This window comes from Aplidium turbinatum, chromosome 1 (assembly GCF_918807975.1).
Source record: "Aplidium turbinatum chromosome 1, kaAplTurb1.1, whole genome shotgun sequence".
NCBI lineage: Eukaryota > Metazoa > Chordata > Ascidiacea > Aplousobranchia > Polyclinidae > Aplidium > Aplidium turbinatum.
In genome coordinates this window covers 19,973,842-20,001,078 of record NC_137472.1, presented here as the reverse complement: position 1 = coordinate 20,001,078, position 27,237 = coordinate 19,973,842, and the positions used below count along the sequence as shown (strand labels likewise).

The following is a 27,237-nucleotide window of genomic DNA, read 5'->3' as shown; positions in this document are numbered from 1 at the left end:
ACATTAATCCGACCTTGCAAATACAACGAAAACAATGTTACTTTGCTGTGTTTTAGGGGGGGAGAGGACAATCGCTCCCTCATGGATCCGCCACTGGGTGAACTTTATCGTCTGATTGTCTAAGTCACGATCACACATTGAGTCGGGAGTCATTCTCCATTAAAAGAGGTAACTTTTATTTCTCTCGACTCCGCAGGGTTGACAAGCTTTGTACAGTAGGCTACGAAAGCGCATTGTGATAATAATTGTTATCTCTATCGCTAAGAATCATAATTAACTGATTCTAACAACATCATCATCATAATTCTTTTTTGTCCCCACTAAATCGGGTGGCCGATTCTTTTTAACTTTTTTAACCTAATTCGATTCTAACACTGCTGTTGAAATTATTTCTAACCATGCGTCGTACAATATCTGAATAATTCTATTTCGGTCAAAACTGTTCAACATGATTTGAGTCACGCTGGTCGTTATCATGCAAGGTATGACCAGGAAACCTACTAACTTTCTTGGAGTTCCATCTGTAGCATTCAACAACAACACACAAATATGATGCAACAATGGTTTGATGCAACAGGTTGTTAAAAATAATGACGGAAATCACATTTGCAACGTATACTTGACGTAAAAATGGAAACAACATTGCTCAAGCAAACCAATATGAAAAAAAACTTAAAACATCTCACGAATGAATCATGCACGCCACAGATGGGAGTGAATAACAACACTTGAAGGAACCCAACACATTCAACTTGTTTGCGTTCCACTAAAACCAATGGTGAAAGTTTGTGGTTAAATTAACAAAATTCCACAATCTAAGCGGCGACACTGACTGACCATATATGGCAATACATCTTTTCTAGCTAACAACTCCTGTAGATAGTGATCACCAACAACGAAATACAAATTTACCAAAACAAATCGATTGATCTTATTTTCACCACTTGATGTGCACTCTACAGTAACTTGGGCATCAGAGAGATATTTCCTGCTTTCTTGATGGCTGTTGCTTATAGAATTATAAAAGAAGAGCTGCAAATCAACTCGCCTCAAAAGATTTCAAGACTATGCAGAAATAAAAAAGTTTAACCTTACAATTTGTTGCAGTTGAACCTGGCAGCCATGTTTGATTTGTTGCAAGCCAGAAAATGAGAATGTTCAGAAATTAGTTGGTTGGTTGATTAGCACAGCAGTCATGGAAACAACGCTTTTCTTTCCGTACGTCCAACTCACACAGTTTGTGATACACACAGGGTTTTTTTTCTTTCAGAAACATCAATAATAATTTTTCTTGGATCAAATTAAACAGTCATTGTAAGGATCGAAAACGCGCCAATTATTACGCAAGTGTCATTAAAAAAAAGATCATCAAAAGCTATTTATATTTCATTCACTCGGTAATACGAAAGTAAAGGAAAACATGGCATCCCCCTGAACGCTGACCATTACAAACAAGTGATCATTCACAAAAAGCCAACACCTTCACATCACTCAAAAACATGATATTACAACATTTGCCTGAAATGATGCTTGGTTTTCAGTTGTTGTTGCAAACAATTCCACACCAAGGGATTCATTTACTTGACAAGCTGACTGAAAGTTAGCGACTGCGGGTAGCATCACCCTCAAATGTCAAACGTGAGTTGAGTTAAATGCTTTGAGAAACCAAACGAAACTTGGAAGTAAAAGTCACACGATTACGGAAAAACAAAACTACTACGGTCAGACAATTGGTAAACAAAAAGAGGCGGTACACAATACGCAAGTAATACTTTGGAAAACTGATAAGCCGTCAATCTGAAAAAAGCGATTTCTACACCAAAAATGAATATCTGTGAGTGCCTTCTCTTGTTAACGAAACCATGGCAAAAGCCATCTCGGCCACAGCAGACTTCCAAAAATTGCTCTGACTGTTAAGGTGTAGCCACGAATGGTACAGTATGGCACTTTTATGTTGATTAGGAATCATAAACGCAGCGATGCAAAGAAATTTATTCTCACACGAGTCAGTTCAATCATATATAGCTAAATATCGATTTCGATCAGCAAAAAGCTAGATCATCTTCAGTTAAGCTTATTCAAATAGAATCAACGGGAATACAACGCATTGGTATTAACATAGAAATGTGTCGCAATTCAAAAGGTGTCAGATGTAACAGTCCCTGAGGTTGGTACATGATCTCCAATGCAACAAAATTAAGTTTCTGAAAAATAATATGATTACACTAAAATACTGATAAAAATCACCGACACGGCTACCACGATAGTACAAACTGAAAATCATAACTGTCTTGAAAATGAATAGTCTGTTTTTAGAATGGCCACGCTAGTACCAGCGCAGGCAAGGTAGAAAGTAGTTTACATTGTGCTAAACCATGGCTACCTAGAGATATGGCTTGATTTGTCACATTCTGTAAACATTTTCGGGTTTTGCCAAATTTTGGTAACTGCCTGAATAAAATCTTCTAAAAATAATGTTTTAAGTCTGTTTACTGTCTTTTCTAGATGACAAATTGGGTATAAACATCACCACGCTTGAATAAAAACAATTTCATTCAGAAAATTTCAGTCAGACTGTCAGCTGCTCGCTAACTGATTAAACATTTTGCTTCCTCAATAGTAGACCAGTTTTAATCCGGTGATGTTTCCGTTAAGGGGGGCCAGACGAAGGGGGGGGGGCAGATTCACCTCCAAGTACCACAATCGCCTTCACACTCTGCCTCTGTCCAACGCGTCCTCTCTTGTCAAGCCCACCTTGCTGCTTTCCTCCTCAACTCGCCTTTTAGGGCAACAAAAAGCTTTTACATCATAACGAGTCAGAAAAATTGAAAAAAAAATCTTAAAAAACAGCTGTCAGACAGTAAAAGTAGGGGCAATAAAAATCTGCAAAATGTGACAAATCAGGCCGCAACTTCAGGTGGCCATGGCTATACTAAATAAAATAACGGAAATCTAATGATAATTCAATGGTGTCATTAACTTAAAACGGCAAAAGTAAATATCTCATGCTGGTCTTGAAAGACGACACTAATATTGGACAAACCATTCAAATAATCATACTACTCAGTATGGACTTTCGTTGAAAGCAACATGTCGAATTGAAGCACTTGTTAGCTCTCAACACCAAATACAACACGCTGAAAAATGAACTTCAAAAATAAAACAAAATAACAATAAAATACAAGATCGAAAACAAACTTCCCATAAAAAGAACACAGCATCACTGCGAGAGAGTGAGTGGTTCATTCTATTCTATTGCAACCCCAACTTGCATGCCACTGAACGACACTTCGGATAAACACCAAATCATACAGATTCACATCTTTCATTGGGTAATGATATGTCTCCTCTGCTGTCGCAAGGCAAAAATACATTTGCTGGTGCAGATTACTTTCTGAACCATCGGTTAAGCAGCAGTAGCAGGAAGCGAGAGGCAAAACATGCAAATACAACGTTTCAAAACAATAAATCAACATAAAGTTTTCATGTAACAAAAATGTTAGCACCGAGAAAACTGGCACATTCCCAACTAGTGTCCATTGTTGTGGGATAAAAGTAAGGAATCTTTAAGACGCATTTTCATGTGTTAAAATTCTAATTCGTTACATGGATAATTGGATATGGCGTGTGTGAAGAAATGACACAATAAAAATTTCTGATTATTCTCTCTGACAATTAATTAATCATTAGTTTTGGAAACTTCTAATCAACAGTTTCAGTTGCCTAGTTGAGAAAAACCACTGGAAAGATTCAAGACATTTTTACTTGACATAATCACTTGCTGGATGCAATGAGACTTTGAAGTACACAGTCACCCATAGAAGGATGAGCTGAAGCCACATCAAGGTCTTCACCACACAAATATTGGTTTGTGGACATCATGAAGATCATGTTCATGCTTTGATGCCTTCCTCTTCTTGGAGTTTGAGGATGGACTTTTTCACTCTGAGAGCAGTGAGGCGAGCGCTCCCGTTCTCATACCAGCATCCTTGCATCAGCTTCCACATCCCGTTCATGCTCTGCAACATCAACTGGTTAAAGGAGCTACCAGGCTAGGATACCTTACAGTTGTGACGCAACATCGCTTGGAATGACGGATTGCAATCCACATTATGACCATGAGGTGATAATGAGTAAATTCCATCAGAGTATTAACTTTCAAACAGGTCGGCACCTCTGTCACGTAAACAAACTGAAAGTTGTATGTCGATAACTACGAATTGACACCATCGTGGGAGCACTCGTGAGTTGCATACTCACATTAACAGGCCAACTTTCACACGACGATAACTTCGAAATTATAAACTCACTTCATATTTGAGCCACTTTTCTTCCATCAAGGGTCGACGTTTGTCATCACAAACCACAATTTTCATTTCTTCAACTGAGGGATCATCAGGAACGCAATCATAGTAAGGAAGCCGATACTCCAAGTCTTGGCCTGTTGATAGATTAACTTGTCAGTGGTCACTACAAAAGGCAGAGACTTTGAGCAGCTGACGCAGACCCGACCAACAACGTACGAATTCTCAGTCAACCACTACTGCACTTGCAATTTATCCTACCTACTGAATGGGGGTCTGCCTGTGAAATGCACTGTTCATACACTCAGGTCGAGACTAGAACCATCCATGGATGATGAATATGATGGAGTCAACTAATAACATAAACCATACAAAATGTATGGAATACAACGTCGATCCTACATTAAAACAAGGTTGTACTTACCACCGACATTACAACGGCGAGCAATCTCCCAGTAGACGAGGCCGAGGGAGTAGATGTCAGCTCTTTTAAACGAATCAAAATGGAGGATGTTGAGGGAATCGTCCAGGACTTCGGGAGCCATGTATCTGTTGGAAGTTGAAGATGAACATTGTTACGAGCAACCCACCAAGCCTCAGACCAGTTGACTCCGTTAAATCTCCGGCTAGTAAACTTTCTTGTTTAGTTTTAACTTCACCAGACGCAGTTCATTCCAGTACGCCATAGCCCTCAGGAGGACCATAGGCATTTCTCTCTAGACCAGCATAGCCAGCATACTGTTCATAACCATGAGAAATCAAGGGTTAGAAAGAGACGCCACTCCGCAATCGACGGCATGCCTTTAACTCTCTTGCCAAAGACATACCACAAGCTGCGGTGTCAAACCGGCTCCTTTACGAACCATGGCTCTCACCACTCGGCTACGCAGCCGACACCAGACGCAGAAACAATATAACAAGGGATTAGTTGGTGGATGGGTCTTGCAAAATCAACGATATAATCAACTGGCGGAATTTATAACTTCCATTCGGTGGATGGAGCCCGGTGTAATCCTATTCGAGAATTTCATATTCGAGATCGAGAATGTGCTTGAAGGACGTTAATTAACGGTGTGTTTTTAAGATTTATTATATATATAGTAACTAAACATCACAAATTGAAGTTCAAGTTAGTACGTATTGTAAATGTTGAGTGACGTAAAAATATACAGCTTAGCCTTAGATGGTCCAGGACGCAACTTTCCAAAAGGTGCCATTAAAAAATCCCCTTTGAACTTTGTTTGGTAATTACAGAAGAAAAAAGAGCAATAACAGTGGTGGAAATCAGACCCACGTCAATGAAATGACTACCATCGTCCTAACCCTCTGTGCCAAGTCAGCAGATGCGAATCGATGACTTAATTTAACTAGGATTTACGTTTTCCTTTGTTGCTCAAAGGGGATTTTTAATGGTACCTTTTGAAAAGTTGCCCCCGGACTAGAGCAAACGACCAATGTTGAATACTCTGAAAATATATTAGTTTTAGGTTGAAAAAAAAAAACTAAATTCAACACAGTTTTTGAGAATCAAACGCTGCACTTTGACAGCAAACAGTGAAATTTCCGATCGCAAACATTCCCAAATATGGAATGACAAGTCTTTCAAAATGAATCAAAACTAACATAAACTCTATGTAAACTCAACGTTCGTCAACGTGAAAAAGTCGACTTTGTGAGAAACATGTTGCTAAAAGTTACAAGAAAGTGCGAACAAACATTTCAAGTGTCCGATACACGACGAATCAAGCAAATACTTTCTTGAAAGCAGCAAATTTTTTCCTGATATTTTCACAACAAAAAGAGGTTGACACGTAATTGAGAGAAAATTTTAATCTTGCATGATCACTACACAAATATCAAGATTAACCTATATACTTCAGAACTCACAGCATTGTAATCTGCAGGAGGTGACTTATTGTCGCAACGCAACCAATTAGTTGATTACACAGCACAACAACAAAAAGTCGACTGTGAGAATTAGACTTATGGCATGCGCACCACTACCATTATAACACGAAATGTTTTTATGTTTGACCACTTTTAGCAGCTTAGACCTATTTTACAAAGGTCCAAAACAAAACAATACTCAAATTTGTCAAATAAAATTGTACAAACTGTGCTTTTTACATGCACAAAGCCACCAAAAGTTTAAAGCAGTGCAGATGATGTCATATCCGCTTGACGTACCAAAACATCAAATCGCTGCTGGCATTACAACCATCATGCACTCTAGGCACATGACAACCTAGCCAGCAAATCCATTTTCTCAAGAAATCAAAATTTTTAAGACTTATATATTTGATGACTGAGAGATTTTTCCGCTGGAGTTCTTTAGCGAGAGCTTAAATCTTTTCCCACATCGCAGTAAGCGTTACTGATCGTTATTTTACACAGGCTGAAGGTCTACAAATATTTTATCAATGTAGAAAAGAAAGAGATCTTGCCAACTGAAGCGCTTGCAAAAGTAACTGCTGGATATGCGCAATCAAACTCAGTGAAGACATTTTGAGTGGCTTTCTGCGGAGTTTTTTTCATGAACTGTCTAAAGTTATTTTGAATCAAAGTCACAAAAAATAAAAGTCCAGCTGTGTGCACCCTAATTCAAACACAGTTGGAGTTTGCAGCCCAAAACGATCCTTCCAGTTCCAGACACCATAACGTGGCGCATGGCACAGTTTCTTTTTATAAAGCGTCAACAGTCATTGTATGTGCCAACGTCGAGATAGTCTGGCCCACATTGAGCGCGAGAAGAAGTGACAGAAGGAAACATGAAACGCTTAAAATTGAGTAGAAAAGTACAAGTTTGTTGCCAGCACGGTTACAAAACCACTTGAGCATAAGTCATATAAGTTAATATTAATAGACAGATGCTGTAGTGCAACTTAATAACCGACACACAAAGTTAGGCCTTCGACACACTGTCAGCATCTTTCGGACGTCACAAACAATACTGATGGTACAGGCTAATATCATTCCAATAGCTAGGTGCTGGCCCATTTGCTATCTTCTAGTTTGCTTATCTCATTTTAAAAACAATTCAAACTCAGGTTTAAATAAACTAAAATTTAACTAAATTTTAACTATACATAACAAAAAAGTACGGGCAAAAGGAAAAGAAATAAAAAGACTAACCGTTTAGTGCCAACTCTGTTGTTGAGCGGAATGTCGATTGTGTCAGTCGTCGAATCGTGACGCACGGCGAGTCCCAGGTCGGCGATGGCACACTCGCCATTCTTCTTCACAAGAATATTCTTCGACTTCAAGTCCCGATGAGCTATTGGAGGTTTACCTGGTGGACAACATGGCTACCGGTCAATTACAGAGGATAGGTTGAGCAGACGTTATTTCATCAAGCTGGCGAAAAAGTGTACTGAAATTAAACACGCAGCATTTTTACCAAAAATTCGCTGTCAAGTGTGTGCTGGAATGTGACGCAATGAGCTTTGTCTACCAGGTAAAAGTTGCCTTTTTGCACGGATTTGAAAACTATTGCTGGTTGGATAGTAGCACGATTTTTCAACCAAGATCAATACGGTTTATAAAATACACAGTACACACAGACATAAGCCAACAAATAAAAACTAACATCACGAGGTTTACATTGTGTCTTTTTTAAATCACAGGCATGGCAACCTTTATACTTTCCGCGAAACTTGCAACATAAATCAGAGGATAACAACAGAAAGTTCGTTTTGTTTCACAATTGAAAAATATTTATAGTCATTTTTGTTGTATATCTGAATCAGTTTGATGTTTGATGTCAAACCAAACTTCTCGAAAATGTGAAGGTTGGCAACCTGTAGTAATACAAGCTTTCATAAAACGCTGCATGACAGTGTGGCGAGGCATACACGACATGTTGAGGTTTGAACTAATCGCTTAGCAACATGGTTCGGAGGCGCACACATGATATGGTGATGCTATTAACTAACCCTTCTTGCTTGATATGTCATAAATCTTTGCATATTTACAATCCTGTCCTTGTCTACGTCTGATGCTGTTCGCAATATTCAACGCACTGTGATATCACAAAAGTTTCCCTTCAAAACTTTCCGTTAGCTAGAGACCACCAGTGAATTGGTCTTTTGCATTAATTCAATGTCTGAAAGGCTGATTCACTGGGTGGGTGTGTCAACTGGCAACGTCACCAAACGTTGAAACGATGTCAAATAACAAAAAAAATATTGAACTGGCGGTCAGGTTTGAAAAAAATGGCAGATATCAAAATGCAATCTTTGAATTAAAACAAAAAGCGGCACTCGCATGAAATGAGACAAATATATATATCAAGAACAATGTCTTGGCTTCACATGCTAGCAGAAGTCACACTATAGAGATAAGTTCAATGTATGAAATAACACGATTGCTGAAACTAAACAAATCGAAACGAAGAAATAGTCAATTTCTAAAAAATATCATAAAATTATTTGTAGGCAAAAGCACAAGTTGCAAAGGTATGGGTTTTCTCAACACAGCAGAGTGGGCAGATCGATGGCCAAGGCATGTTATGGAATTAAACCAATCATCCATACATATTACATATCCCTGCTTGCCCTTTTAATCCTGTCTTCATGTGCCAGTGTTATGAAAAAGCATAAGACAGCTTTTGATACTTAGAACTAGAAGTAAAAATAAAATGTTCTGTGCTATGCTATGTGTCTTCCAAGCAAACATCTTCACCTCTCTAAATAGTTACCAAGCGCAATCAAGGCACAGAATTTCGTATCAAAACGAAATAGAATATTTTAGTATAGAACACTGGCAAGCCTGAGCAAAAGTACTGTAGCACAACTTTGACGCGTTTTTATTTTCGTATGTAGGCCACGACGAAACAAAAGAACAAATCCATGTTTATTGTCCACGTCACCAGATTCCGATATACAAAAATACTTGGATCAACGTCATTAGTTGTCACTTTAATGTCAAAAAAAAGCCTTTAAGTTAAGTCGCATACATTTTGTTTCTAAAACTCAGTTCTTGAACTGGCGAAATTTGCTTACAACAAAAACTTAATTGACGCCAACTGTTCAATAAAAACCGATTCGTAGAACTGCAATATGTTTCCCAAATAACGGCTATCCACGCGCATATGATGAACGCCTTTGTAGTCTATATGGGCGAGCGCACAACTTAATTACATTGAAAGATCAATTTTCACTCCACTTCCTCAACTAATCATGTCGTACAGTGCGTCACCACTGCACTTGCAGTAGTTTCAAGTTTCGTTGAACTTTGAAGCTCAAAAGCAATTGAAGTGATTGGAAACCTGTCAACTTCATGCATTTCCAAACGGGCTTGACCAAAACTATTTAGTGGTGTGGTGAAAAAATATTTCACAATATTTCAACATCAATTAATTAGCTGTGTCAGATTAAATTGAATAACGTGAAAATAAATTTACTTGTACTACTAAACAAAACAGTTGTTTTTAATGGTCCACCAAACATGGCCGTCCTTAGGCAACCCCCAAATCACAATTTTGTCCAAGAAGCGTCATACTCAACTCATAGGAAAACAGAGAAAATTTTGACGGAAAACATCATGTCACGAACGTAATTAGCTGGAACGCGAGTCACGTTTGTGGATCATTTCCCGGATCTTCGATTAATAACAAGGAAATGGAAAACGTTTGCAACATAAGAAAATTTTAATTCAGATTCTTTTTTTTTAGAACCATCGAACAGATACCACATTAATGTTTCAGAAGACACCAAAAGCAACGTTTCACCACATCCAACATATCCTGGCAAATTAAAAAAAGAAAAATCGATTTTATGTCCACGACCTTTTTTGAATTATTGCACACACTGTGAATGATCAAAACTTATCTGTGTATAAATACACTTCGGTTAATTAAGATGAATGTAATCAATACAACGAGTAATTAATTAAACTAGTTTCTAGGAAAATTCGAAAGGAATATGTTAATCGATGCTTCTCTTCAGAAAGCTAAATTATCTTGCAGGTCAAAAAGAGATGAACAACAACATCGAATAAAGAACGTTTCTTTAAGTTCAATCAACTTTTGCAGGAAATAAATCAATGTGAAACGGATTGAATTTGTAAGCTGTGATAGAGCAATTAAAAACATATGTTAATAACGCCATTTACACTTTGTTTAAACGTCGTGGCCAGCGGATTTAGTTGATAAATTAACTGATTTTTCTTCCAAGGCGGGGTCTAGCCCATATGCTAATATCACTCATAATCTGAATAATTTCATTCATTATTCGACATTCACTACAAGCTTTGATCAGCAAGAAACGGCTTTGTAAAAGTACCGTCGTTTTTCTTTGATTAAACGTCTCCATACGTCAAAAAAAAAAACGTGGGAGAACCAATTTTGATCTTGCCAAGTAAAGACCAAATTACAGTCATGACAGTAGCAAATGCTGTCGCAAACTTCAGTCACGTCTTTTTTTGGAGAAACATCATACGTCACCACCTCGCACAAATGAATGGCACCGTATAAAAATAGCCAATGATGGTCACAAGTTGCAAGCGTATGGCATCTACCACCAACGGTCAACAACATCGTGCAAGCTCAATCTCAGTCAATAAACCAGTTCTTTGTGAAGAAAGGCGTTCTTCCCGGCTATCAGCACAAGGCTGATTACTCACTAGCACAGCGAGCAGCAGTTGCGCTTCGCTAACCAGACCAAGTGGCAAGAATACGGTGCGATACTGATGAGCCCAGCCTCATGGGCGAAACACGTGTCTATCGCTGTCTATTCGATGCTACAATCGACCGCCAAAAACTTAAACCAGTTCTTTTTTACGTTACTTCAAGTCGAAACAATGTATTCTACTCCTGTAGGAGTCGAAACAATGTAACATAGAATTGTTCGCTGAATGGAATAGTGGATAGTTGATTCCAAAAATCCAACGACCGCACATAGTAAAGATAGGTCAAACTAGAAATGAATAAACTAATACATTTAATATTTAATATAGTTTCAGGAGAGAGTTTGCTTTCTTGTACCAAAGACAGGCAAGACACAACAAGCTTGAGGTGTAACTTTTCATGTGATGTTGTTCCTCGTAGGATTAGGCTAAAAAACTGATCGGTTATCAAGCGCAATGAAACCCACTATACCTTACACCAAGACGCATTAACATTCTGGATTGATCTGGACAAAATAACGGAAATGATAAATTTGTCCCAATTAGACCAATCTACGGTAGAAATATTGAAGCCTGCATAAGTACCAGATCCAAGCACACTTGACAAAAACAATCGTATTACCAAGCCAGTACACAATTTATTCTTAAAAGAATAAATGCATGCACTCTGAAGTAATATGCTGTGTGAAGAGTTGAACCTCAGCTTGAAAATTTAAGATTTCCTGTTTGTCTGACACCGATTACGTTGCCAGCTAGGATCAGCGAAGAAAAATCGTCCAAACTGTTACATCCTATTCTTATTCACATAGTTTTAATCAGTTTCTTAGCGCGGCGTTGTAAAATTTAGTTGTTTCTTGCCAAACAAAACAGCTGAAAACAAAGTTGAAAAAGAAATTAACTTGCTGCGCGCATCAGGTCGGCATGAACAAACCTTGCGTTCCAACGATCTCCATGTGTAGGTGGGCCAACCCGTTCGCTATGGAAGCTGATAGTTTCAACATGGACGCAATATCAACTTTTGTTTCGCCAAGATAATCGAAGAGCGAGCCATTCTCGTGATATTCCGATATGAGCCACAGCTCTGTCCAGGTGCCGACGTCTGTGAATGAAACCTTCGTGTTCAATCACAAACGAACAATTGAAATTATAATAAATTAACATCGTGAAGGGAAGTTTGTTCAATCCATGCGTTGCTGCTGCAAGATAAACTGACAAGTATTTGCAATAATTTTCTTCGCAAGGGCTTGGTTTCCATATTTGAAAGGCAATTGGCAAAGTCTAGCATGTCTCACTCTTTTCCGTTGGCGCAGGTTGTTCTATTTTCGTTTTTGAGTTACTCCAACAAAAATTATGCAACTCTTGCACGATCAAAAACACAGAAACATGCGAAAATGCATAGCATTAGTAACTACAAAGCTGAATAAGTGAAGGAAAATTAGAAGGAAGCAAGCAGCATTCGAAAACCATCCCACCTTTATTATCAGCGGCTATGAAGCCGAGTATATTGTCATGTCGCAGCATCATGGTTTGATATATTTCTGCTTCTCTGAACCACGATTGTTCTTCTCTGGTGACAAACTTCTTCACAGCAACATCTTCTCCTCTCCACTTGCCTCTGTATACTTCGCCGTATCTGCGGTGTAAAGAGTTACATTTGAAGATTATTAGATAACAATGATAATAATAATTCATCTGCAAACGCACCACCACTTTTTTTTTAGAAACACTTCCTTTTAGAAAAAGACACCAAAACGATACACCTACATGAAAAGAATAAATGGTACTAAACACAATATCAAGGAAAGAGTTCATCACCTGTGTGAAGAAGAAAATGCGAAAGAAATTCACGCACAAAAACACACAAAACAATTTAAACTAACTTATAAACAAGTTCTGTAAATCTAAGTGGGTTTAATTTTTCATGTGACAGTCAAACCAATAACGTTATAGAATAAAGTCTGAACTCTAGTGATTTAAACTTGTGAAAAAAATCAAACACACATACAGAAACAGCAAATGCCATGCAGTGATTGAATGCTTTTTTACGAAAGGCGAGACGTTCTTACTGTCAATGTCATAGCAATACGCGTTTCGGGAATGAGTCACAAATTGCCCGTGCATTGTGAACGGATATGATTCTTGTTTACTTCATGGTGAAATATTTTTTGATTGGTAGATAAAAATATACATGTTGTCAAAATCAATACAATGCACAAAAAACGGCTGAAGAAAATAACTTTATTGATGAATTCTTGAACAAAAAGTTTCAGTCGGTTGGATGCACAAGGCTTGTCACTACAGTACTGTACTAGCTAACATGTGTCTACGTCATCTGATGAAATAAAAAATTTTTATTTCATACCTTCCTTTGCCAATCACATCTTGCAGTTGGATTTGCCTGGCAATAGTTCTGTGCACAAGCAGAGGCAACCCCGCACCAGAACCGCTGGTGGACCACTGGCCATTCTCTTCCAAGTCTATAATTTGAAACAGTTGAAAACATAAATTGCTCTGTATAATAGTAGATAAGTAAACTTAATGCGAAGTCAGTATGCTTTGGCAACTTAACGCATTCTAAGGCAAGAAGTTTTTTTGTTTTAAAGCCCACCATTGTGTTCAATGTTAACAAGCTAGACAAGCCAAGATGACCAAACACTAAGAAATTGTAAGTAATACTAAGCTAGACAACTTCCCATGGTGCCTGTCGTTGTGACAACGCAGGAATCGGGTCCCATACTTGAATCTAAGCATCGGGGGATGAGAAGATAAGGTTCTCATTGTACTAAGTCTTCCAGGGTTGAGAAAAACCCGGGTTTTTTTAAAAAAGCCCAACCCGCATGTTTTTTTTTTAAAACCCGTTTTTTTGGGGGGTTTTATTGGGTTTTTATTTAAAAAAGATGTAAAAAAGGTATATTCATGCTTAATGCTTATTTCACCTCAAATACTACTTTTACCAATGAAGCGTCTCTCACTCACAGTACATGCTGGCATAACTCAATAAAATAATGCACTAGGGCTGTTTAACTATGAGGCCTTCTTGCATAAATGAGTTTTAGTGTAGCACAAAGTGGCATTACTCAATTTTTGTGTGCAGAAATATCCACTGTGTTTTCGATTTATCCTTGGAAATTTCCTTCACAATCACATCCTTAAGTCCTTAAAATTGTCCTTAAATTTGAAGTTTGTTTTAAGTATCTTGTAGTACTTTGGTTCATTTTTTCAATTTTCGGATAAAAATTGGAAAAATATAATGCACTGGGTTTTTTACGTTTTTGAAAAAAAGTGGCCAGTTTTTGGGTTTTTTGAAAAAAAGTGGCCAGAAAAGTAAAGTAGTCCTGAAAAAAAAGTGAGTAGGGTGGCCAATTCCTTTCTCTCGGGGCCACCTTTCCTTCAGCAACTACGCCCACCCAATTTATTACACACTGGGTAGAGGTGAGCGGTGTTTGTCAACAACCAGCATAAGGCGGTAGTCGAACCAGGATTGCACAATTGGAACGCGAGCGCCTTACGCGCTGCACTATCTCACCGCCTATACATACCTGAAATAGGTATTGCTCCTGTGTTTGGTGTGGTGTCAGTGGCGGTGTGGAGTCCATCGAGGCGGCATTTCCGTATTCGTCTTTGTTTTAAAATAACAACTCCGATCGCAATGGATACCAGAAGCATCGCTGCTCCACCACCTTGTGAGGAAAGGGTGGTTTGAGTACAGCAGGAAAAATTTGCCATTGACAGATCGTTTTTAAGTCTGGCAACGACAAAGCGATGCAAAATGACAAATTTTTCTGGCTGGGTAGACTTAGCAAGACGGTAGCAAGAGTTGAGACTGAAATCTTCGCACCAATGCTTAAGCATTAAATTCATTATATCACGTTGCTGTAAATAACTCGTCGTCGGCTCCAACTCGTGTCCGAGCATTGGTTTCGTCTTCAAATCAAATAACTAAATTCAATTAAAGTCAAAATAATGTATTTAAGATTTCTAAACGCCCAAGCTTCCAAATCCAACACTGAGCTACCACACAACGATCAACTTTGTTAGATCCTTTCTTAACAAAACAAAAAAGAAGTATTTATAAACTTACATCCCAAAATAATAGCCAACTTATTGCTTGACACACGTTTGTCTTGGGTGCCAGACGCTGAAAAGTAAAACAAAATGATTTGACTTTGATCTGAAAGCTGTGATGACCAAGCAAGTCCGATGCTAGATGAAAATTTCATTTGCTGACTTGGGCAGTAGCTGAAATGTACTTGCGGGGTGGTCCGACCACCTGACAGTGCGTATTGTAGAAAAATACATGCGTTTGCATGTATTAGAATAGTTCTTGACATTTGGTCATCAACAGGTAATTTATGCATCAGTAATGGGGGTTTTTATTTGACTTTTGTTACAATCACGTACACAGTGACATTTTCAGTTCATGCATTATTATCGCGATGACATTACTGTTCAACAAAGATTGGGCAACGCAACCACAAACAGGAAAATGTGTAATTTCATCGGCCTTAGCTGGCCCTAGTTACAGTATTTATTGTATTTATTGTTAAATCTGGAAGCAGTCTTTTTCCTAAATCAAGGCATATCCAGCACATACAAATCAATTCAACTAAAATTGATTGCAACATTAGAAGTTTGTTGCGTACCGTAACTCAAACGTCAATCAACCGATGTTTAAGTTGAACACTCCAACAGTATGAACACCGATAAGGTACCTGGCACTGGATCAAGTGGATCATATATATAATAATAATGCGTGTTTTTATATAATGCTGTATCCATCGCAGAATTCGTTGCTTTACAAAGCAGTATTATGATAATAAAGTGTCAAAATACTAATCACATCATCTTTGGTTGAGCAATCTATGTTCTCGACTCCTAATAGAAAATAGCTTTCATCTATTGGGTAAATTGAAAACAAAATGGCTTCGAAACGTTTCATCTCTCTTTCTGAATTAACAAAATCATTTTGTGTCCAACAGAGCACGACGGAAATCATAAACTCGACTGAAGAGGCAAATTAGCCGCTAGCGAGGAAAATCTTCACACCTATAAATTAACAAATGGCCTACTGCTGCCGAGCTCAAAAATTGCCATGTAAAAATGCTCCATTGCAGAAAATTGAAACGTTAGGGCAGACAATCAGACATGTAAACGAAAGATGTCAGTAAAAAAAAAAAACGAAGTTAATCATGGTGGTGTAGCATGAAGAACAAGAAAAGAAAACTTTATTAAAGTAATTTATCATAAAATTCATCTGACCATACCTCCTTGAGGATAAATTAATCGAGGAGTCTTGATGGTTGGGGGATTTAAATCCAGGTTACAGTTGTCTTCGAAACAACACTTTATTGCATGCTTAGTTTGGTTGGTACGCTCACATATAAATGGTCGTCCTTCAGGAAATGCAAACTTTTCGGACAAGCACCCATAAGAAATTCGAGTCTGTAAACAAAAAAAATGCAAGTTTGACAGGTGCTGTTCACCGAGATGGTAGTCCATCTACGTAATTCTGAAAATGTCTTCATGCTGGATAGTGGATACGAACATTGAGGTGTGTGAAACTCACATAAATCCACATCGTTTCTGTTTTGCCAGATACATTGTAATGTACACTGTACAGAGTGTTTCAAAAAATTTGACATCATTATACACTTATACAGTCATGTAACTTTGCCAATTATCGTTAATAGGATCTCAAATTTTAACAGTATGTACAGAGACAACATAAAATTTCATCTTTTAATTTTCAGACGTTTTTCTTTTTAGATGTAGAAATGCCATACAATAGCGTAGTAAAAGCATTTTGTGTACTACAACACAGTCGAATAAGACTGTGCAGCGTGCATTTGCGCAACGATTGGCAAATATCATCAGACACCATACATGCCTCATGCAGTTAAGTGTACAACAGACTAAGGCGTTTAGTTAAGGCAAATGGAGGATATATTTAAAAATAAGAGTGCATTTTATTTATTTGTACTTTTCTTTGTGTTGTTTTTTTTTATATATGTGTATTGCGTAATTTTTTTCCTTTTTTTGAATGTACTGTTATTTCAATAAATATTTGTCTACACTTGATTTGATCACCCTGTATGATATATATATTATATACATATATATTACATATATAGTGGTCCCTGGCTCCGAGCTTATGAAGTCCAATTTGGCCAAGTCCGGAATTACTGAATGTATAGAAGTGGCAGGGAATCATCTGCTTAATAAGCCAAAAAATGTCTGGCCCCGATGTGGGCTTCATAAGCGGAGACTACTGTATACTGTAGCCTATATATATATATTTGTTTTTTTTGTGCAATTATGGGGCCAAAACAATCTCAAGTGTATCTGGTTGCAGTAAAATTTTCAATGCATGAGACATACAATGAGATTTTGGAGCTGTTACGTAAAAAAATTACTGATCAGCAGCATCTGTCATTTTGTAGAGGTTTTTACCTTTTACGGAAGTTTCAGCAGATATTGATTCTTGTTGCAATCATTCTGTTTTACTCCTGCAAACTGAGTCTAATTTACAAAGATTTTAACCATCAATCAATCTTATTTAGAGAGGTGAGTTTACTCAACAATTCTTCTTAGCTTCAAATGCAAGTTTTCAAACCAGTAGGCTAAGTTTTGTGCGTAACTCCCAGACAATATTCTCATGATAGGTCTGCTACTATTCGGTGAGTTCCTAACCTCTAACCCCTAAAACAGCAATGATAATTGGGCTACGGTACCCGATAATTTTAAAAAAAAATTTGAAAAAATCACCGAATAAGGATCAGACTCACAGAAACGGACTCACCGAAACGGACTCACCGAAACGGGCCATTCCGCTCATGATAGCCTTTAGCTTTGGTGAGCAAAGTTTGTGAATCAAATTGTTTCTATACATATATACACAGACAAAAATCCGTCATTTTCACATTGATTCAACGTCTGCAGACATGGAATTAATATAAAACTGACGAGTTTCGCTGTCAGGTTAGTTTGCGCCAGTTAAGATTTTGCATGACACTTTTTGATTATGCTTCTGACACTGCAACCGACACTGCTAAAGTATCACATTATAAAACTCTCCCAGTTAATTTGTACATGTAAAAACAAACCACACATATCTGTTTTGTTAAATTTTGTGACAAACACGTAAAAACAGAAACAGTCTAAACTAGGACTGCAAAGTGGAGTGATCTTTGAAACATGCTTTGTATTTCACATTTAAGCATTACAAAGTTAATCATTTGCTCAAAATAATATTGATATTTGCAAATTAGAATGTAAAAATTTTACCAGTTAAGGTAAAAAAATTGTTAAATTAAATCATTAAACTATATCAGTATCGGTACTTACAACTTCACCAATTATTTCTCTCATAACATAACAAAATCCTCCTTTTGTAGTGCACTTATATGAACCTCTGCAAAATGGACTGAGCTTTCCATTTTCACTACAATGACAGGTTATGCCTAAACAAAACACATCAAAGTACATAGGTTACATGTATAAAATAACATTGAAGTATTTTTAAAAACAATAAAAAAATTTACACAGCACACCATTTGTATTCACGGAGTTAACAAGCAAGCGTTAAGATGAACAACTTTAAAATACGAATAGTCGAAACCATTCTCAGAATGCTTTATAAGTTAAACTGTTATTCTCTTTAATGCTTCCTACACCAGAAGCTATCATCCTTAACATTTTAGATACATTTTGGACAAATTTGTGATATAATTAAAAGTGTTTTTAAATTTCAATTATTGGGCTTCAAAATGTCTTAAAATGAGTCATAATTGTAATGCTAGAATCAGACAAAAATGTGAATAGTTAAAGCCGCAAATGATCAAGGGCCGACTGCTCCACACTAGTATTGCTCAGGAGTCAAGATATGAATCATCCAATAATAAGGGTCTGCTATTATTCGGCGAGTCCGATTCGGTGAGTTTCTAACCTCTAACCCTAAAACGGCAACGATAATCAGGCTACGGTACCCGAGAATTTAAAAAAAAAAATTGAAAAAGTTACCGAATAGGGATCAGACTCACCGCAACGGGCTATTCCGCAATAATATGTGCCATATGTTAAAATTAAACTAAACCGTAAACGTTACATGGCTTTTTTTCGGTCATTTATCGGTCATTGACCAATTTTTTAGCAAAATGTCCAAAAAAATATGGTCAATTTGGTCAAAATGTCCGAAAAAATATATAGTCAATTCGGTCAAAATGTCTGAAAAAAACAACGTTTTTCAGCAAAACTTAATGTTGTAGCTAGTCAAGAAGTGCAAATTTTGGTTTGTATCAGCTACTTGAAAGGGAATATTTTCATTAGAAAAAATGACCGAATTTTTTAAGTCATTTCGGACAAATGACCGAAAAGTCTCAGCGAAAAAAAAAAAACCAGAACGTTACTACAGTTTTATCCATTAAAATATATTTAGAGCATTCCTCAAAAGAACAGCCTGGATAGAAATATTCCCTGGCAAGCAAACCCTGTCAGATATGAAACCATCCTGGCCAAGTGAACTAAGCCAGTGTTTCTAAACCCTCTTGGAAGTGTCTCAAAATTGCCTTAGCTTTTTCATTGCCGTAATGGCTTACATAGTCTTGTAAACTTGCGTTGCTTGGTTTCGCTGTAAGCAAAGGTTTCCAACCCAAATGAAACCCTTCATGGCCCATGTGTTGAAAACCACTACTCTAATCACATCAGAATAATAACACTTTTAAACATAACAAAATTATTTATGTCAACACCCATAAATGAAATCGAGATTGTTCTTTAATAGGAACCACAGAACTTCAAGATCACAAATAATCAGATAATAACGATACACCCATAGTTGTATCAGTGCATTGCATAGGCTCACTGCACTATTGTGGTTCTCTGATTGTTAAACATTTAACCTACAAAGCAAGAACATACGGTATTATTCACAAACGTTTTATCCAGCGGCGCAACTAGAAAAAATCAAAGGGGGTCGGCAACAAGAGAGAAAGCTAACAATTATTTGTAGAAGCGGATATATCACAGTTAAGTTGTTAGAATATTAGCCTAATGTAAATTGACAGCGCAATGATCCAATTCTGTGACGTGCGAAGCGACCTTTTTCGCTCTGTCTGCGCTTGCTACACTCACTCTCAAAAAAAGTTTCCCCGCGCTTTCGAAAGTAGGCAACAAATTGTTTGCTCTCCAGGCCCACATTTTAAAAAGTAGTCCACACAAGCTTAGGGCCTGGATACATGTCAAATTTGACAAGATTGTAAAGAAAATTTAATTGCCGTCTTTTTGATACCAAAATTATAAAATTGGTTTAAGAATGTGTGAAGTTAAGTAGAACCATAGGAAGATTACGAATTAGACTAGCCTAAAGCCAGCTGCAGTTTCGTTTTGTGGTTAATAAGGTTGCATCCTAAGTTAGCCAATTTACCAAATTTTAGAAACCAAATTCAAAGAAAAGAAATCCTTTTAGTTTCTCCACCCTCATTCTCGTAATCCCAATCAAGACAAAGGATTAGCTATTCTTCTAGCCTGGCCTTGATTGCCTTATCAGGCCTTAAAACTCGTGTTTTTTTTCCGGCAGCCATCGTGGCCTACCAATCTGGGTGGCGTCCTGCAATAGAATCATTGTACCACGCAACAACTGTTTTATCGGGATTGTCACATGCTATTGCCGGACCATCTAACGATAGTAAATTGTTGCAACTTCTCGCAGCTCAGTAGATTGTTTCAACTGCGTACCGCCTTTCATAAAACTTGACCATTTATTCCGTTATGATGCTGTTTTTTTCTTTCGCTGAGACTTTTCGGTCATTTGTCCGAAAATGACTTGAAAAAATTCGGTCACTTTTTATTTATTTCGGTCATTTTTTCTGATGAAAATATTTCCTTTCAAGTAGCTGATACAAACCAAAATTTGCACTTCCTGACTAGCTACAACATTAAGTTTTGCTGAAAAACGTTGTCGTGTTTTATCTGAGAAAAGTTAGAACAGACAAACGTTTCTTCAATGTTCATCAGCGAAACTCAACCTTGCAATACCCGGCCGCAGACATCTTTTATTGCACCGAATTGACTATATATTTTTTCGGACATTTTGACCGAATTGACTATATTTGTTTCCGACATTTTGCTAAAAAATCGATTAATGACCGAAAAAAAGTACCCAGTTATGATGTCACCATTGAGGGTGTGAAGTCACTAACCTACAGCTCGAACATTTCTCAACTGACAACATTGAATCGACATAAAACCGACAATATTGCCAGCCGATGTAAATTAGCACTTCGGATTAACACTTTGTTAAAATAAATGTCGGGAATTGCAAACAAGACTTACAGCGCTGCTGATCGCAACTGGAAATATTCCATTTATATACAATAGCAAATGTTTCCGCGCAATACAACAGTGATGATTATGACGCGCTGACCTAATTCTGCGTCACTCTTTGATACTACATATTTTCAACATTTAATCCATGATCATTCTAATGCGAAATTAAATAATTGGCTAGAAGAAACAGGCGGCCGAACTTGGCCGACTGAGGAGGTAGCACCGGCAGCAACTTTTGAAAAGGTACCATTATAAAATCCCCTTTCAACTTGGTTTGGTAATTACAGAAGAAAAAAAGAGCAACAGCTGTGGTGGGAATCAAACCCATGTCAATGTAATTACTACCACCGCCCTAACCCAATGCGCCAAGCCAGCCGATGGGGAACGAATGACCAAACTGAGCTAGAATATACGTTTTCCTTTGTTGCTCAGAGGGGATTTTTTTATGGTACCTTTTACAAAGTTGCGCACCGGCAGTCATTCATGCACTAGCCTACTTAGCGGCGATGGCCACCGGCTGCTTTAAAGCTTGCGTTATCTGTACCCTGAGGAAATCATTCATTTAAAGCGATCGATACAAATTAAAGAAGAAAATTCTATGACACAAGTTTGCGTGAATAAATGACGGTCTGTTAATATTTTATATTGCAGTTTATGCGACTTGAGCATGAAACAAGTTTGGTATGCATAGAACGTAGCTTGAACTGACACACGTTCAGTAGTACGTAAGTCTCAGTCTAGCTAGTCGTCCCTCTTCTTGAAGTTGCAAATCTTAAAGGGGGCTGTCATGCCGACTAAACAGCCCCCCTGGTTGCGCCCCTGGTTTTATCCAAGATACGTTTATAGCGTACTAAATTAATAAGTTATTTTTTACTTACCATTGGTTTCATAAGTCCACAGCAACAGTATGGAAACAATTAATAGCAGACCAGTCAAAGGTCTTGAAAGAGTCATTACAAGATACTTCACCACAAGTAGCCTGAATAGTCTATAAGTGGCAGCTTAAACTTATTATTACCTGACGATTTGTATAAAATACATTTAGTGATATTAAAATATGTGTAATATGTAGAGCTACTGTAGCAGACGTTAAATCGATGTACAAAGGAACTGATTTGCTGTATGAGTCATTGCTAAGATTTGTCCTTAATTTGAGTAAATCTATCTTAGAAAATATTACTGTCCTTATTTTTGACGAATGTAAAACGTATGCTGATGACATGTAGGGTGGAGTAAAAAAATTAAAAATCGCTAATTCAAAAAAAGATTAACTCAATCATTGCCTTTGGTTCCAAAATTAAGTTTAAAAATAGTTTTGGGAAGTTGCCTCGAATACTCAGGTGACAACTCTGACACAAAGGTCATGCAAATTGCAGGGGTCATTGCTTCACTACTTTGCCTATTTTTGTTTTATTGTTGGTGCCACCTCTAGTCTATATGTTTATGTTTTTTGTATTGCCTACGTGACTTTCTGTTTCACAAAAAGATCTGGAGCTGATGTATATACAACACGCCTAAATGCATATTGAGGTCAAACATCTTGCTTGAGGTTGAGTAAATAAACAGGGCAATATAGCTTCATTTCATATATAAATAAATAAAACAAAGTAACTTCAGCGGGTTTAACATGATGTATTACATACACAAATATGACATAATTAAAAATTATGTCTTATTTTATGTCTAAATTTTAATTATGTCATATTTGTGTAATGTGTATGTAATTCATCATGTTAAACCCGCTGAAGTTACTTTGTTTTATTTCTCTATGGTTCAACAAAGCAAACTCTCTACCAAAGCTTTATCATATATAAATATCGGAGCTGGTATACAAGTCCCGTCCCCTCCCCCCCCCCCCCCTGGTAACTCATGACAAAAACAGGACTCGACCAAACATATAATATAGGGTGAAACTACTTGGATGCAACCTAGTTCGTACCATGAACAGTTCAGACCGTCAGCTCGTACCTTGAAAAGATCGAGAAATTTTTTTTTAAAAGCCGAAGTTGCTGATTGCAGTTTCCGCAATCATTTTAAAATTTTTCCCCTGAAAAGATTGAGAGAAAAAATAGCTCAAAACCGAAGTCCGCTGATCGCAGTTTCTGCAAACATTTTTCCGCAGTTTCCGCTAACTCTAACCATAGAGTAATCTATTCTCTAACCCCAACTCTCGCTGCTCGCAGTTTCCGCAAAAATTTTTCCGCAGTTTTCGTTAACCCTTACCCTAATTCTAACCATAGAGTAATCCTTGCTCTAACCCTCGCTGATCGCAGTTTCCACAAACATTTTTTCGCAGTTTTCGCAGTTTCCTTTACCCTAACCATAGAGTAATCTATGCTCTAACCCTCGCTGATCGCAGTTTCCGCAAACCTTTTTCCGCAGTTTCCGCTAACCCTAACCCTCGAGTTTGTTTCAAATTGTTTTGGAAAACTCCGATCAGCAACTTTGGCTTTGTGCTAATAAACTTCGATCAGCGACTTCGGTTTTTTTTAATTTTTTTTTCTCGATCTTTTCAGGGTATGAACTGACTGTACGAATGGTTCAAGGTACGAACTAGGTTGCACTTAAACTACTTTACCTTTGCTTCACTGTTCACACACTTCAATCCACATGTTTTGGTCAATTCCCCTTTGTCATGAGTCACCAAGGGGGGGGACTTGTATACCAGCTCCTAACTACAGGGGCTCCGGACACTTCCTGAGAGTGGGGGAGTAATTTAAGCAGGAGCGGGAACAATGTTTTGACATAGACAGGGGCTTATTGGATTATCGCATCACATATACTTCTGGAAGGTCGCTCCCCACACCCCCATTCGCATTACTGAAAGCTTCAGTTTCTTATACAGCGTCTTAGGCTGCATGTTTCGTGCCAAAGGCGCAAAATTTTTGCTTTTCAGCACAATTTAAAATCGAAAAATTCTTTCAACGTATCTGAAATCACGAGCAAAAGCTTTTTAACACTTGCCACATTTTTTGAGGTTTTGAGACAATTTTGACTGGAAGAGGGGACGTACGCAAAATCCCTCTCTGTATTCTTCCTTGGCTCGTCCTTCAAATTTTGCACTTCAGACGCTAAAATGTTAGATTTAAAAGGCCAAAAGCGTTAAGGTCAAAGCTATAATAAAACTTAAATTACAATTACATGAATACAGCACGACAACCTGTGCCATAACATCCACAGTGAAATGAAACGTTTCAACATCTAGGGTTAGGCCTACATTCAACTCAGACAAAAAAAGAAGTTAAAATGCATTAACTTTTAAAGGAACTGAAAATAAGGAGACATCTTGATCGATACTACAGGAAGGCCTACCATCTGCGCCGTATAAGAAATAACACTAAACAAAAAATGCCATAACACCCAGGTAATACCTTGTGCCAAAATCTCACAAGAACTACAAAGAAATAACATTATAAACGAACACCTCAACCCAAGCAAAACACTGTGTGCACTCTGCTTCTATTCTAAGCAGAACAGTCAGAAGTCGCCAAAGACTTTAAATCTTTGTGTATTGTTGAAAAAAATTCTTTGCAGGTTTCATCTACACTTAGTTCATCCAAATACACTTGATGGGCATGGCACATGGCAATGAAATTGAGTCTTGAAGCAGTCATTGTGTTTCGAAGCCATGTTTTTAAGCGGCGTAGCGAGCTAAACGATCTTTCAGCTTCTGCAGAAGAAGGGCCATTGACCAATAGCAATTTTACAAGTTTTTTCACACTGGCATAAAACTCTTTGACAATAATAGGCCTAAGTCCCATTAACTTGTTTCGAACATCGCACACATACTTGATCGGCCCAAATTTCTGATGGAACTGGCTTAAATCTTGGCCCAAAATTTTCACGTCGAAGCCATGTCGTTCCAACGCTGTAACAGCACTGTCGTTGACTGTGCCAGATACTAAAACTTCAAGCATTTGGTGAGTTTTAATTTCTTCGCCATTGAAGCGGTTGGTGAGGCCTTGCACTAATGCACTATGCTGTCAATAGATGCATAGACCTGCCTTCTGTAATGAGAAGCGAGGTCATGGGAAGCACTTTGCTCACAGCGCTTTCTTGAAATTTGGACTTTAGCAAAGCCTAAGCTATCTACTTGCCGCTGAAATTCCTTGTATAACTGCATAAATTGTTCTTCATTTCTAAGACTCTGGTGATTAACTTGAGTTTTCAACCAGCTCCAACATGTCGCTGATGGTATAAGACTTGATCTGAAACAGGCCAGTTATCTTTTCAAGTACTCAAGTAGTTTGAATAAAACTTGGCAAAACTGCAATGCAAAGTAGGCTATGTGTTGCCTTGCAACAATTGGGAATAAAGGCCTAATGATTTCGCACCGTTGAAATTTTGAAGTGTGTTTAACAAGGCTTCGTAGTTTGACAACACAGCCGTGGCCGAGTGGTTAGCGCGTTGGGCTCGCAGTCGAGAGCCTGCATGTTCGACTCCAGCCACCCGAACTTGCTGTTGTTTCTCTGGGCAAGAAACTTTACGATATTTGCCTCTACCTAGTGATCGATTTCGAGTAATGGGTAGTACCAAATTTAAGTCATAAGTTAAGTAGACAACCGGAAACAGATATTGCTGTCGGCTGCAGCGTGGGTCAGATGTATGTCGGAAGGCGTACAGCCGTACACCGATGCATAGCGCTCAAGTCCGCTTTCCCGCAATGCAGGATAAAGATAAACAAACAAACAAATAGCCGGTACACGTGTCAGCCATCTTGTTTGGCACAAAGTGTGCACTGTGCAAGCCATGGTGGGATTCCTCCTGCAGGGTGATTTTGAACTTGCCAGACTGATTTTGTAAACTACTTAGCTCCTGAACAATTCCCATAGCATTATGCAGGTCTCTATTGCATATTTGCGATGTTTTGCGAGTCGGAGTGTGCAACAAAATAAAAAAATGAAAATAAAACTCAAAAGTAGAAAAAATATAAAAATTAAACTTTTATCTCTACATTAGTAGGGGGGTAATTTTGCATTAGTTACCCCCCCACTCCAATTGGTGGGGGGGTAATCACCCCCGCGGCCACCCCTCTAACGGAGCACATGCCTAACTATCTTCACAATAGGTGGCAAATATAGTCTCTACCTGAAATTTCATCACAATAAAGCTTCTCTTCATTTTTTACTCAGCAAAATGATCATATTTACACAAGCTACTATTTTCCCCATCATACAAACCACTCCGCACCTTTTTTGCTGCAGAATTGAACACCACACTTAACTAGTCTATTTGCTGCAACTAAACGTGTTAGAACCAGGTTTCCTACTTTTGGAAAAATGATACTGCTTTAACAGACGTGTGATTGTACAGAACACATTAGCTACATCAGTTCTATTTTACCCTTGGGCTAAATTTATTTTGGCAATGGCTATTTGACCGGCGCTGCTCTTTGAACCTGAAACACTTTTTGAACGGTCATGACGTCACTATACAGGCACTTTTTTCTTTTTCTCTTTCAAAGCAAAAGACGAGAAGCGCGTATATAAGTTCTAAATTCGACAATTTTATTCAACTTGATCCGTGACTCGTGCGATACTTCGCCAGCTTCTATTCTAGAGGGAATGAGTTTGATACTACCCGGAATCGTTCTTTTTTTTTTTGACTAAATTTTGGCCCAAAGTGCATTTTTGTAGTCAATTTTTAATTTGAGTTGCCTACAGCCCAATTTTTTATGTCTTTTCAAATGTGAGTAATAAAGTTAGAGTTTTTTTAATTTGCTGGAATTTGAGAATTTCTCTGGATAATTTTCCGTTTGTGGCCGTGCTAACTACCGTACTGATATATAGCCTACCCATGGCGATCTGTATACACAGGCCTTGACAACGTACGAACTGGAGGGCTGACTGAAGGCCGATGTATTTTCAATTTTGAAGTTTAAGATAAGTTCACTTTATATTCTTTTTCAATGATAATTTAAACAATTTAAATTGCCAAAGCGTTCACTGAATCCCAAATCACTGCAAAACTCCTAAAATTATGTTGA

General features: G+C 37.8%; 1 protein-coding gene across 1 annotated transcript; it reads right to left on the bottom strand.

The window, feature by feature from the left end:
• Nucleotides 1-553: 553 nt before the first annotated feature.
• LOC145769233 (TGF-beta receptor type-1-like) lies at nt 554-18,351 on the bottom strand. Its single transcript, XM_082580817.1, has 11 exons — nt 18,273-18,351; nt 16,193-16,370; nt 15,010-15,066; nt 14,468-14,608; nt 13,291-13,405; nt 12,401-12,561; nt 11,860-12,027; nt 7,437-7,593; nt 4,729-4,853; nt 4,311-4,441; nt 554-4,019 (listed from the first exon to the last, which is right to left on the bottom strand). Exons 1-11 carry the CDS (start codon nt 18,294-18,296, stop codon nt 3,894-3,896), a joined length of 1,383 nt encoding a protein of 460 aa, XP_082436943.1. The 5' UTR covers nt 18,297-18,351; the 3' UTR covers nt 554-3,893.
• Between the last annotated feature and the right edge of the window lie 8,886 nt (nt 18,352-27,237).

Bases quoted from the DNA above. Each gene is read 5' to 3' on its own strand.
- LOC145769233 (XM_082580817.1), bottom strand. From the start codon at position 18,296: ATGAGAGAAATAATTGGTGAAGTT. The intron at 14,609-15,009 runs GTAAGTTTATAA...TTTCCTCACAAG, and splicing joins GTTGGCTATTATTTTGGGAT to GTGGTGGAGCAGCGATGCTT. The intron at 4,442-4,728 runs GTAAGTACAACC...ATCTATCAACAG, and splicing joins TCGCCGTTGTAATGTCGGTG to GCCAAGACTTGGAGTATCGG.